Below are 12,037 nucleotides of genomic sequence, written 5' to 3' on the forward strand. Positions count from 1 at the left end.
CTCATGTGTCAGTAAATACTGAGCCCCTATGATATACCTTATCCAGTGGGGGGGTGTAAATGAGAAAGCACCCAAACCCCCCCACCACACGGGGCTTTGCATTGAGTGGGAGGAGGACAGGCACCCGAGCGGGACACGCTCCTCAGCCTTCCCGCAGCAACAGCCACACACAGTCGGGTGTGCCCGTGGACCCAGACGGGTCAGGGGCTCCAAGCAGACCGGGGCGTGGCGGGGAAGGAGGGCGGGAAGAGTATCCACTGTTCCAATCTGATTTTATTGAAAAGGAAACATACAAAAATCATGTACAAAAAAAATTAACCAAACATGTACAGAAAATTCATTCCGGTATCTACAGCAGCGCATATACAGAAATTTACAGGCTGGGCCATCCCTCCCCGCTCCCAGACTCCTCCCTCTTCTGAGACTCCCCCCTCCCTGACTCCCCCGTCTTCCCCCCAGCGCTTCGCCCTGGGGACTAAGGCTGGGGCGGTTTCCGCCCAAATATCCCACCCCCCCAATGAATGCCAGTGGTCACACGTGCTCTCTCTAAACCTATGCAATGGGATTGATGGGGGCGGGGGGTGGTCATGGGCAGAGCACAGGATTCACAGTCTGGGCCCCTCCTGGCCACCCCCACATGAAGGTGAGGCAGGCATGCCCACCACCTGCCGGCTGGCTCAGGGAAGACGGCTGGGCACTGGGCGGGGGCAGCCGGCAGACGCACCCCATTCTCTGGCTCCAGGAGGCTAGTGGTCAGGTTTGGCTCATTTGCTCTTCACGGGCCCCCTCCCCAGGAGGAGGGGGGGAAGCACCAGGGGCCTGAGGCCAGGCCCAAAGTGAAGGAGCACTGGGTGGGAGACCCCTCCCCCCAGTGTCACCCCTGCAGCTGGAACGGGCAGCCAGCACCAGCAGCCTTTCCTGAGATGGTGGTGGGCGGCAGAGGCAGGTGGCTCAGTCCCCACCCCCTCGGTCACCGCCGCCTTTAGACGCTGAGTCCGTCAGCCCTCTCTCCCCAGGCTTCTCAGCCAGGGGCCCAGGAGTCCGTGTCCCCATCAGTGCACCCCAGGCGAGGCCGGGGCTGGGTCTGGAGGGGCTGCCCTGGCCCGCCCCTGGGACAGGCAGGGCTGGTAGTCCAGTATGCTACATGGTGCAGACAACATCCCCTGCTCTGGCCAGGGCGTCAAGAGGCGGGAGGGTCCTGCCCCCCAAGTCCCCGACGTCTGCCAGGCGGGTGCAGGCACCTAGTTGGGCTCCATCTCAGGGGCCCCGCGGCCCCTGGGTAAGGGCAGCAGTCCCATGATGAGATTGTACAGGACCCTCCAGGGTGAGGGGCGGTGTCGCTGCTGCTCCTCTTGTCTCTAGGGAAAGAGAGAGAAGAGGAAGTCAGAGAGGGGGCTCGTGACAGGGGCCCAGGCGTGGTCAGGTCCCAGGGCATCGAGAGCGAGGAGGCATGGTCCTGAGGGTGAGCTGTCCCCTCAGCCGGACAACCCTCGGATGTAGGTACTCTTAGTGTCAGATGGGCTCAAATCCCAGTTCCTCTGCCCAAGTGGGCCAGTGTCATCACCCCAAGCAAGGATAAAAGTGCATGTTATCGATCTCCAGGTGAGAAAGTCACCCAACCGAAGTCACTCCGGGCTAACAGATGGGGCTGGATCGCAGCCCACACTGCCCCCCCCCCCCCCCCCGCCAAAGGCTAGCAAGATGGAGGGAAGGGAGCAGGGAGCCCGCAGTCTCAGCGAATCTAGAACAATATGTGGAAGGAGGAGAACTGGGAACAGTTCACCTGTGCTGAGGCTGCGCAGAAGTATATGGAGGCAAAGCTGACCCCTACCCTCTTTCGGGGGGCAGGATGAAGACGTGGGGTGGCCTCTAGGACCCTCTCAGCTCCAAATTGTTAGGAAAGTGGGCAAGAAGGAGGCTAGACACAAGAAGACTCCCACGGGTAAAAATAAAAAGTTAGCGACAGCACTCTCCCACTCCCGTACTGGGAAGGAGAAGCTCATCTTAGATTTGAGAACAAGGTCAGATAAAGCATCCGAATGGTGGGTGGGATGCCTGGTCCCAGACAGACCCTGTCTCCTCCGCACTCCCTACCACCAACTCCTGCAGCCAAGAGGTAGCAAAGGGGACACATCAGATTGGCGGAAGTTTAACAGCCTGCCACCATTACATGGCTTCCGGGCGCTCCATGGCACAGCCACGTGGGTGACCAAGTGAGCAAATATTTATTTAATAAGGCTGAGGGTGGGCAAACGACCCAGATATCTATTCTGGAGACACGCGGGTGCTCCTGGAAAGGTGCTTCATTTGGAAGAGTGAAGAAAACAAAAAAGCCAACAAATAATATGTGAAACATTTGTTTTCAAATCCTAACGATCCAGCAATGAGAGCATGAACGTGGATACTGTATGTTGATCCAGCAGAAAGCTACGTAGCGGTTAAAGTGAGTGAGCCAAAGCTCCTCTGCCCGTGTGGAGGAATCTCCAGCAAAAACGAGAGGGAAAAAGTTTGGAGGGAAACACTCTGTCTTAGAGATTATGCCACAAACGCCCCACAGTCCTAAGCATTGTTTATGGCCTGGTAAATACGGAGTAAAAGAATCACACCTGCAGAGGAATGGGACAAGCCAGCTTGAGAGGTTTCCTTGGGAAGGGGGAAAGGAATGGGGTCACAGAGGGGGACAAGGGGCTTCACAACATCCGGTTTTTGTTTTGCTTTGAATAAGCAGGCAGCGCGGGTGTCAGGTTCAGGTTGGAGAGACCCGGGTGGGCGCCCTGGTGTTTGTTATTCTCCATTCCCTGCTGCAGGCTTCAGATATTTTGTTTTCCTCCGAGGAGGAGCAGCGGGCTTGGGGGCGGGCCCTCCCGCCTGGAGCCCCGCCCCCGCCCGGCTCCGGGAGCCGAGCGGCGCGCCGCCTGCAGCGCGGGCGGGTGGGAGGGGCGGGCGCGGCCGCGCCGCCGCTGCTGACTCACCGGCTATAAATAGCCCGGGATATATGAGCCGCTCCGCCGAGCGCCGCCCTCAGTCCCCGCGGCCGCGGGCTCGTGTGCGCCGCGGCGCTCCGGGCAGCCCCGGCCCGGGTCGTGGCAGCCGCCGCGCGGGGCCTTCGGCGGCTCCGCGGCCGCGCCGCCCCTCCCACTGGCCTGTCCCCGGCGCGACCCCGCCGCGCAGGGCAGCAGCTGCCGCACATCTGGCGGGGCCGCCCGCAGCCCCCTCCCCGGCGGGAAGTCCCACCTGCCGTCTACCCCTCCCCCCAGCACTCACCCGCCGCTCATACAGAGCGTCGAGGTCGTCCGCCATTCGCCGCAGCTGGGCCCCGATCTCTCGGGCCCACTGCTCCTCCTCCCCCCGGACTCCCGGGGCTGCTTGAGTGGGGCCGCCCGCCAGGGCCCCCGGGGCGCTGGGCACCGGCGATTCCAGGTGCTGCTCCGCGGGCGAGAGTGAGGGCTGAGGACCTGGGAAAAGCCGAGGGGTGTGGTCAGCGCCCATGATGCCTCTAGGCCCGGAGGTGTTCCTAGGGGACCAGTTAACCTGAGCCTGCTTCTCCCTTTTCCGGGCGCCTGATTTCTCTTCTGCTTCCCGCCTTATTCTTAACAATTCCGTTGTCCCCTCTGAGAGCCTGAGTTGTCAGCTCCTACTCCCCAGGCACCAGGAAACAGTAAGAGGCCTTGGGGCAGCCTCTCTGAAGTCACCTGTCTAACCCACGTTAGTCTGGAAGGCCTTCCTCTCACCTGACCTGAGTACCTCTAATCTAAAACGGGGCTAAATTTTGCCTGCTCCATTTAACAGATAGAGAAACTGAGGACCACCCTAAGAAGTGGCCCAAGGTCACACAGGGATACAGCTACTGGCTACACCCAGAGTCACAAGCTTCAGGTCTCCTGGCCTCTCGTGTCCAACCACAGTGAAGCCACACCTCCGGATGTGGCCTGGAGACCAGAAGGCCAGGCTGGCTGCCTCGGAGCATGGGCCTGGGGGGCTGGGATGCAGGGGATGCCTTCCAGCCCCACCCCCTTCTCAGCCCCTCTGACGTCTCCTCCCTTCTGTCACCCCAGGTCCTGGCCTGAGGGATCCCTAAGGCCCAAACTCAGGGCCTCAGTTTCCACACCTGGGACTTGTCTTGAACTCGAGTCCCTTCTTGCCCCACTTCCAGGGAACTGAGTTGGAGAAGTTTCTCTCTCCGAGCCTCCCTGGGGGTGGGGCTGGAGGGCGGGTGGGGCGGGAGGGCAGCCGGGACAGTCTTTCCCCTGCCACCGAGTGTACCGGCTGGGATGGGGCTACTGGGCTCCACAGGGTTAACAGCCCATCAGGCAGGGGACCTTTAACCCTTCCCTCCCCAAGGCTCACCCCTAACACACACACTTTCCCAACACAATGGCCCCTCCCCCCTCCTTCCTCCAGGACTGCGCAGAGGGCGGACCTCGGCCAAAAAGACGCAGATAATGGCAAAAGGCCACCCTCGACCCCTCCCCAAAGTCCTGAAGTGACCGTCCTCCCGCTCTGCCCACACTCTCCCTCTACAATCCTCAGGGGGGCTAAAGGGACCCAGGCTAGGGGAGAGGGGCTGGGAAACAGCTGTTGCCCCAGGCCCGGAAAAGGCCACGGGCTGCCACTCGGGGACTGCAGTCAGATTCCAGGAGGGACTTCCCACTCGGCGTCCCCCCACCCCCCAGCCTCCTACTCCGTCTTCCTGCTTCTTGCAACACAAAGACCACACAGGCCACACCCTCCCTGTGGCCCGGCCGGCTCGCCACCTCCCCCCACCCGCTCCCACTTGGCCAGTTCCTCAGTGTCTCTCTCCCGGCTCCCATCATCCCTGGTGTCGGGCGGGCACTCACCGTCGGGGCGCGGGCCTCGGGGGCGGCTGCGGGGGCCCCCAGGCCAGCGGGGGCCCCCCAGGGCGGCAGTGACAGCGGGCAGGGCGGTGGGGGCGCAGAGGTAGGCAGCGGGCAGCAGGGCGGGGGCGGCGGGAGCAGCGGGCAGGCCGGGCTCGCAGAGGCCGCAGGACACAGCCGAGGGCACCAGGCGGCTGAGCGGGAAGGGGCGAGGGCCGTCTCTGGCCAGGCCCTCTACCGGCTCTGGGGAGCTGCCCTCCTGGCGTGCTCGGGCCATGGCGCTCCCTGGGGCCTGCAGGACAGGGGAAGAGAGGTGCCGTCAGCCAGCAAGTGCAGGGGTCCCCAGGGCACCTCCACTCCTGCACACTGCGATGAGCACGCGTGGGGGCAGGGAGGGTGCCCGCCACACACACTGGGCCCTGATGGAGGGGACCGTGGAGGTGATGGCCACACAAGACACACACACACCCAGGGGCTGCTGACCCGGTGCTCAGCCGGGGGCAGCCTCCCAAGCACAGGCCGATGGGCACAAGGAGGGACAAGGAGGGGCAGGACGGCTCTCACAGCAAGTGCAAGGGGTCTGCCAGGTGTGCCTGTGTGTGAGGGGTGACAGCCACACAGCTCAAACTCAGCCAAACACAGGACACGGGCTGCTGGGTTAGCTCCTGGGACACAGCAGCGGGCCCACATGAAGGGCACTCAGGCACCCTGCTGGCTCTCCCAACACACAGGGACTGACGCAGGACCCACAGGGAGAAAACCTGGGTGTGTGTGAAGGGCACTGGACACAGACATGTAAGGACTCAGGCAGGACTGGCCAGTGTGACCTCCCATTTGCACAGAAACACTGAGATGGCCCCAGTGTCGGACACTGCGACTCACTCCCCAGGACACACACAGAAACACTGACCAAAACGTGAACACAGACACACGCACAGCTCATCAGAAGGGCTATACAAACTGTGCAGACTGCCCGGCACAACCCGTCCCCGCCACCTCGCCCCCACACACGCATCACAGGCAAACACAAAGTGTCAGCATCTCACTCGCTGACCCACTGTTGACGCCCCCCCCCCCCGCCACCCACAGGGCAGCCAACATAAGCACAGACAGAAACACTTCTCAAACACACATACCCCTCCCCCACACACACCCAAGAGATAAGGCATACACACCTCCGCACTCATACACACGCCAACATGGGCACCCACGCACACACACAGACCAACACCACCGAAACACACCCACTTGTCACCAACTCTCAGACCCTGGGACGCATGTCCTCAGACCTGGACGCAGCACTCCACACGCCGGCAGCGACACACAGGCACCACGGCAGAACGGCGGGCGCCAGCCCACCCTCCTCCTCCCCCAGCCTCAAAACACCGCCACCCACCATCAGCCCTGGACACGCTACACGCCACACGCACCCACTAACTCTAATCCCACACAGCCCTGGCAGCACGCACACCTAACGCACCCATAGAAAACACTGGCCTCACGTGACTGACATAAACACTGCACACACGCAGCCCACATGACATGCATGAGCCAGCCGATCGCGGAGACAAGCCCCTCAGACCCAACAGACACACACACACACACACACACAGGCGGAGACAGCCCCCTACGAGAGGCTGCCAGCAACACCCACTGCCTGCGCGCACAGACCCCACTGAGACACGGTCTCCGATTCCCAGACACCAGTGCCAGACACACAAGCCAAACAGAGACGGAGACAGCCCCCCCCACTACACACACACACTCACACTGTGCAGAACTCACAGACACCTGGACAGAAAACAGACGTGGGCACTCAGCAGGCACACCATTACAAACGCGGAGCTGAGACACATGCCCTGGAGACACGCACCATCACAGATAGTCCACACAGGCAAGACACGCGAGCGCACAAATACAGCCCATCGGGCAGGGTACGCATGCAAACACACACACACACACACACCCAGCACACACCAGCACACGCCAGCAACACAGCACCACGGGATCACCCCCAAACAGCACACGCAGACAACTCTCGCAGAGAAAACACACACACACAGGTACGCCACACAGGCACAGAGCCCCCACCCCTCAGGCAGGGCGGACACACAGCACTCCACGCAGACACGCACGGGGACTCACGCGCACACCCCAGCCGGACGGACACCACCACTCCCTGCAGACCCCAGCACAAACTCGGAGCCGGACACACGCACACACCCGGGCGAGACACCTGCAGATCCACAACCCCGCACACGCGCGCTCCCACGGCGGGGCCAGGCGCCCCCCTGCGCTGTCACAGCCCCCCCCACCCCGCCGCCGCCACGTGCGCCCGCCCCGCCCGCCAGGCGAACGCGGGGCCAATAACCGGCTGTTGCTGGGGCGCAGCCCCCGCCCGCAGGAGCCGCAGACTCCGCGGCCCGCGAGCCGCCCCCTGTCGCCTCCCCCAGCGGGCGCGCGCCCCGGGTGTGGCAGCCCCTCCGTGCGGTACCCCCGCCCCGCCCCTCCCGGACTGCGGAGGCCGGGGCAGCTGGGGTCGACTCACTTCCCCGGGGCCGCACTGGCCACCAGGGGGCGCTGCCGAGCCTGCACCCCATTGTTTGTAAACAAACCCGCCAGACCGCTGAGGCACCTGCGCTCCTCGACCCTTAGTGCCTCCAGCCCGGCGACCCCAGCCTAGCCCCGAGGCCCTCGTGAGGGTGGAGAGCGGGAAGAGAGGGAGGCACGCGGTGGGGATGCAGTGCGCCCCCAGTGCTCTCCGCGTGCATTCCCGCCACCTCCTCCAGGGAGCCCACCCGGCCTGGCCAATCGCGGCCAGCAGGGACTCAGGGTGCGCACACTCACCCCGGGGGCATGAACACTCCAGAGGGGGCGGCGATCGGGGGCGGGCGGCTTCCTTCAGGAGGGCGCGCCCGCCGAGCGCCGCTCGCTGCGGCGACTGCTGCTGCTGCTCTAACTGAAGTGGCTGCTGCTGTCGCTGTGGCTGCTGCTGCTGCTGCTCGGGCCGCAACCGCGTCCGCGTCGTGGCCGCCGCTGCCGATTCTGTTGCTGCGGCAGCCAGGCGCCCGCTCGCATGTGGCTCGCGCCGCGTCTCAGGCAGCCCGGCGGATCCTGGGCCAGCTCGGCGGCTGCCCCGCCCCGTCCCGCCCCGCCCCCGCCCGGCGGGTCCCACGCCCCGCCCCCGCGTGACGCCACGGCCCCGCCCGCCCGCTGTGGACAAGTCGGGACTTGCTGGCGCGCGCCGCGCCCCCTACCTCTGCACCGGGGGTTTCCCTGCAGCGGGGCCGGGGCGGGGCCTGGCCCGGGGCGACGCGGGACGGCCGGACCCGCACTGACACACTGACACACTGACTGGGACTCACAGACATGCACACCCCCGGGTGCGCGGAGTCACGTGCTGTCAGGGCCACGCAGACAGGCGGACTCCGACACACAGCCACAGTTTCACAGATGCACACCTTGGCCGGGGGCGGGGCCGCGCGCGCGCACACACACACTCACACACACACCCAGACACAAATACAGAGAGCGACTCTGACACAGGCGCCGGGACAGGGAGACCGACCCGGTGAGAGCGACACACGCAGGTGCACAGACACCCACACCGACCGAGCCCGCAGCCGGGACGTCCCCACTGAGCAGGCAGGCGCACACTCGCGAGCGCACACCCCCACCCACACCTGTCCCGGATACCTGAACGTACAGTTCGATCTGGATGACACTCCCACAGGGACACAAACAGCCACCCCGGCTCACAGCTGACACAGTGAACCTGTCAGAAGTTGACCCTCAGAGACAAAGATCAAGCCAGACGTGAAAGAAACGGGCCCCCAGCAGTCACCCAGTCACACCTGTGGCAGGCTCCTGCACACGGGCCCACTGACAGGACACACTGCGGAGCAGACACACCTGGCCACACTTGCCACAAATCTGGCGGTGGCCCCGGGGCCAGAAGGAACCCCAGGCAGCTGGCACGAACATGCCCGGGCAGCAGCCCCGGCACGGCCTCTCACCCGCCCCGTGGGTTTCAGTTCCCTTTCCCTTCTCAGCTTCCCATTGTCACTCCCGCCCCAGCGGCGGCTGGCCGGCCCCTGTCCTCTCTTCCCCTGGGACCCTGGGGCTCTGTCTGCCCTGCACTTTTTATTCCCTCCGTGTCACACTCCCACCCAAGCCTTGTCACCACAGGGTGAGTCACCTCTGTGTGTCCAGCACTGAGCTGGCCGAGGAGGGATGCCAGTCCCGAGCAGCGGTGGGCTTGTCCGGTGCTGAGACAGGGCTTCCTCCAGGGCCAGATCCTGTGAGTTCCTAAGAGACACGGGAAATGCAGACCACACTTGAAAGCTCCCTACTGTCAGTCCTGGCTGCTGGGGCTCAGTGGGCTGGGCGCAGGCTGGGGAACCAAACAGTCACTGGTTTGATTCCCAGTCAGGGCACATGCCTGGGTTGTGGGCCAGGTCCCCAGTAGGGGGCGTGGGAGAGGCAACCACACATTGACCTTTCTCTCCTTCTCTTTCCCCTTCCCTTCCCCTTCTCTAAAAATAAATAAATAAATATACTTAAAATTTTTTTAATTGTTATTCAATTACAGTTGTGTGCCTTAATAATTTTTTAAAAAGAAGAAATTTCCCTGCTTTCAATATTGGGGGCTAATTCAACCTCCCCCCCTCTTTCCTTTCCTTCCTTCCCCCTTCTTTCTTTCCTTCCAGTGGATTTCAAATTGTGGGTCGTGAGCAAACCATGGATTGTGAAATCACTTTTGTGGGTCTTATTGTTTTTATTCAGGTTGATGGAGATATATTTACACACAATAAAATTCACTCTTTTTCAGGGTCCAGTGGGTGAGGTGTGACAGAAGCACACCTCAATCAAGATTCAGAGCCTTTCTGTCACCTAAATACTTCCCTGTGCTCCTTTGCAGTAGGTTCCTTCCACCTGCAACTCCAGTGGCTCTTGACCAGACTTTTTTTTCTTTTTTAAGATTTTGTTTATTTATTTTTAGAGAGAGGGGAAGGGAGGGAGAAAGAGGAGAGAAACATCAATGTGTGGTCGCCTCTTGCACACCCCTACTGGGGACCTGGCCCGCAACCCAGGCCCGTGCCCTGACTGGGAATTGAACCAGTGAGCCTTTCATTTACAGGCCCGTGCTCAGTCCACTGAGCTACACCAGCCAGGGCCCGACCAGAGTTTTAAAACAATACAAAATAGAATATCACGTTCAAAATCAAGAAGTCAAAGGGAAATGCTGTTTTGTGAAACTTTTGTTGATACGTGGTGAGTACACACCAGGTCACACAGAAAGTGTATCTTTGACTTTAAAGGCCGAGTTTAAAGGTGTTTGAGAAATGCCACTGTAGACATTCATCAAATGAGCGCAGTGGCTGACATGTAGCAGGCGCCTAATAAATGCACTTATCACTCCTGTAACTGGTTATGGCCAGTGTTTGCTCTGTGCCTGGCAGTGATGAAGTTATGAGAGAGGCAGGCCCCAGCCCTGGGTTAGCTCACCGTCCAGCCCGTACCCCTTGCTCACTGCTCAGGGCCCTCAAGCTGCCCAGTCTAGGACTAAACACCAGGAGGCCCCACGTGCTGGAATGATTTCCTGAGAAGAAAATGAGTGTGAAGGACTGGCGGAACCTGGCTTGGTGGGTAAGGTTCGGAGAGAGTGGGAGAGGACCAAGAGTCACCAGGCCCTAAGTAGTGTCACCAGTGAAGATGCTTCCCACGCCTTAGTCCAGATCCTGCTCCAAGTTACGACACCCTAACTTCCCAGGCGAGACCCACAGCTGTGGCCCATCCCTCCGAAGCCTGCAGGCTGAGCTCGCCAGGGGAGGGGGTTCTGGGTCTAGAGGCCTGAGTTAGAATTCGCAGCTCTGCCACCTACTGGCGGTGTGACCTTGGGTTAGTGGTCGTGTCTCTGTGCCTCAACTTCCTCATCTGTGAGTTGGGACAAGGAAGGGCCCTATGTCACAGGATTTTGCAGAGTGAGAAGGCCGATAAAAATAAAGCACTATGGCCTAGTGGGTGCTTCATACATGTTACCCAGCATTACTACTACCAGTGTGTGTGTGTGTATGGGGGGGGGGGTTACCGACTCTCTCAGAATCCAAACAAGGACTTTAAGTTAGGACCTCTAGCTTGGGGCAGGGCTTTCAGACCAGTGGCCCTAGGGTCAGCCACTAGTTTCTCATTCTGAATCTGAATGCCTCCCAGAGAGGCATCGGCCGGTGCAGTGGTAAACAGCCAGATTCTGGAGCCAGGCTACCTGCGTTCAGTCGATGGCCTCGATCAAGTAGCTCCCCCTCTCTGTGCCCCATTTCCGCATCTGTACAAAGTGGGATCACCAAAGGACCCAAAATTAAAAGTGACGATTAAGTGAGTGTGTATTTGTTAGGCAATCTGAGCAGTCTCCGGCGGGAGCAGCCTCCGTGCGAAGTGCCGGTTGAAGAAGTAAGTGTCCCAGCTAGTCTACGGCAGACCTACCCCCTTCCCCAGTCACTTGTGCGCCATTCTGGGGAAGTAGATTCCTCGGCACGGCAAGAGCGAGTTGGGAAGGACTTAACTTTTCACTGCAGGGCCTGAGTCCTGGCCTTCCGCGGTGGAGAGGGGGCCTCCTGGGTCCCCTCTGTGCAGCCGGCCTCCCAAGCCCGGAGGCTGGACTGGAGCCGGTGGGGGCTGGGCGGGGGCGCCGGCGTCCGCAGGGTCCGAGAGGCCGGCGCGTGTGAAGGTTACCGCTCCCCGGCGGGGCGGGGGCCGCGCGCTGTTGCTGGGGTCTGCGGGGCCTGCCTGCGCCCGCGCCCCCCCTCCTTCCCGGCCAGCCAGTGAGCGGTACCCGCCGCCGTTGCCAGGGGAAACTCGCCGCCCCGTTACCCAGCAACAAGCCTGGCCCAACCAGGCGCGAGGACCCCCCAGGCCCCGCCCGCCGCTGCCCACCGCGTGCCCAATGCCAGGCGGGCAGAGCCGGCCCGGCTCCCAGAGACGGCGAGCGCGCTCATTGGTCGCTACCGCGCCCGCCCGCCCGCCTGCCCAGATCTGGGGGAGCCCTCGGTGCGGGGGGCGGGGAGCCGGGCCCCGGGGAGCTGCCAGGCGCACGGCCTGCAAGCTTGCGGCGGGCCGGGGTGAGGCCTGGACTGGCCACCGCCCCCCGCCCCCCGCTCCTCCGCTCCGCCCAGCACCCTTGGATGAGGATGGGTACTTGGGAT

The 12,037-nt window shown here is 62.2% G+C and overlaps 1 protein-coding gene across 5 annotated transcripts; it reads right to left on the reverse strand.

Annotated features, from left to right (window-relative positions):
* Positions 1 to 255: 255 nt before the first annotated feature.
* BBC3 (BCL2 binding component 3) lies at positions 256 to 11,581 on the reverse strand. 5 transcript variants are annotated; one of them, XM_053916091.2, is made up of 6 exons: positions 11,399 to 11,581; positions 9,034 to 9,143; positions 8,542 to 8,610; positions 4,839 to 5,127; positions 3,265 to 3,455; positions 256 to 1,358 (listed from the first exon to the last, which is right to left on the reverse strand). In XM_053916091.2, the coding sequence occupies exons 4-6, from the start codon at positions 5,110 to 5,112 to the stop codon at positions 1,242 to 1,244; spliced, it is 582 nt and encodes a 193-aa protein (XP_053772066.1). In that variant the 5' UTR covers positions 5,113 to 5,127; positions 8,542 to 8,610; positions 9,034 to 9,143; positions 11,399 to 11,581; the 3' UTR covers positions 256 to 1,241. The 5 variants fall into 5 exon arrangements, with proteins under 5 accessions (XP_053772066.1, XP_071075929.1, XP_053772068.1 ...); XM_071219828.1 differs by lacking the exons at positions 8,542 to 8,610; positions 11,399 to 11,581 and having other exon boundaries at positions 9,034 to 9,052; XM_053916093.1 differs by lacking the exons at positions 8,542 to 8,610; positions 9,034 to 9,143; positions 11,399 to 11,581 and adding an exon at positions 8,690 to 8,821.
* Positions 11,582 to 12,037: the final 456 nt, after the last annotated feature.

The sequence above is a fragment of the Desmodus rotundus genome, chromosome 12, assembly GCF_022682495.2.
Source record: "Desmodus rotundus isolate HL8 chromosome 12, HLdesRot8A.1, whole genome shotgun sequence".
Taxonomy (NCBI): Eukaryota; Metazoa; Chordata; class Mammalia; order Chiroptera; family Phyllostomidae; genus Desmodus; species Desmodus rotundus.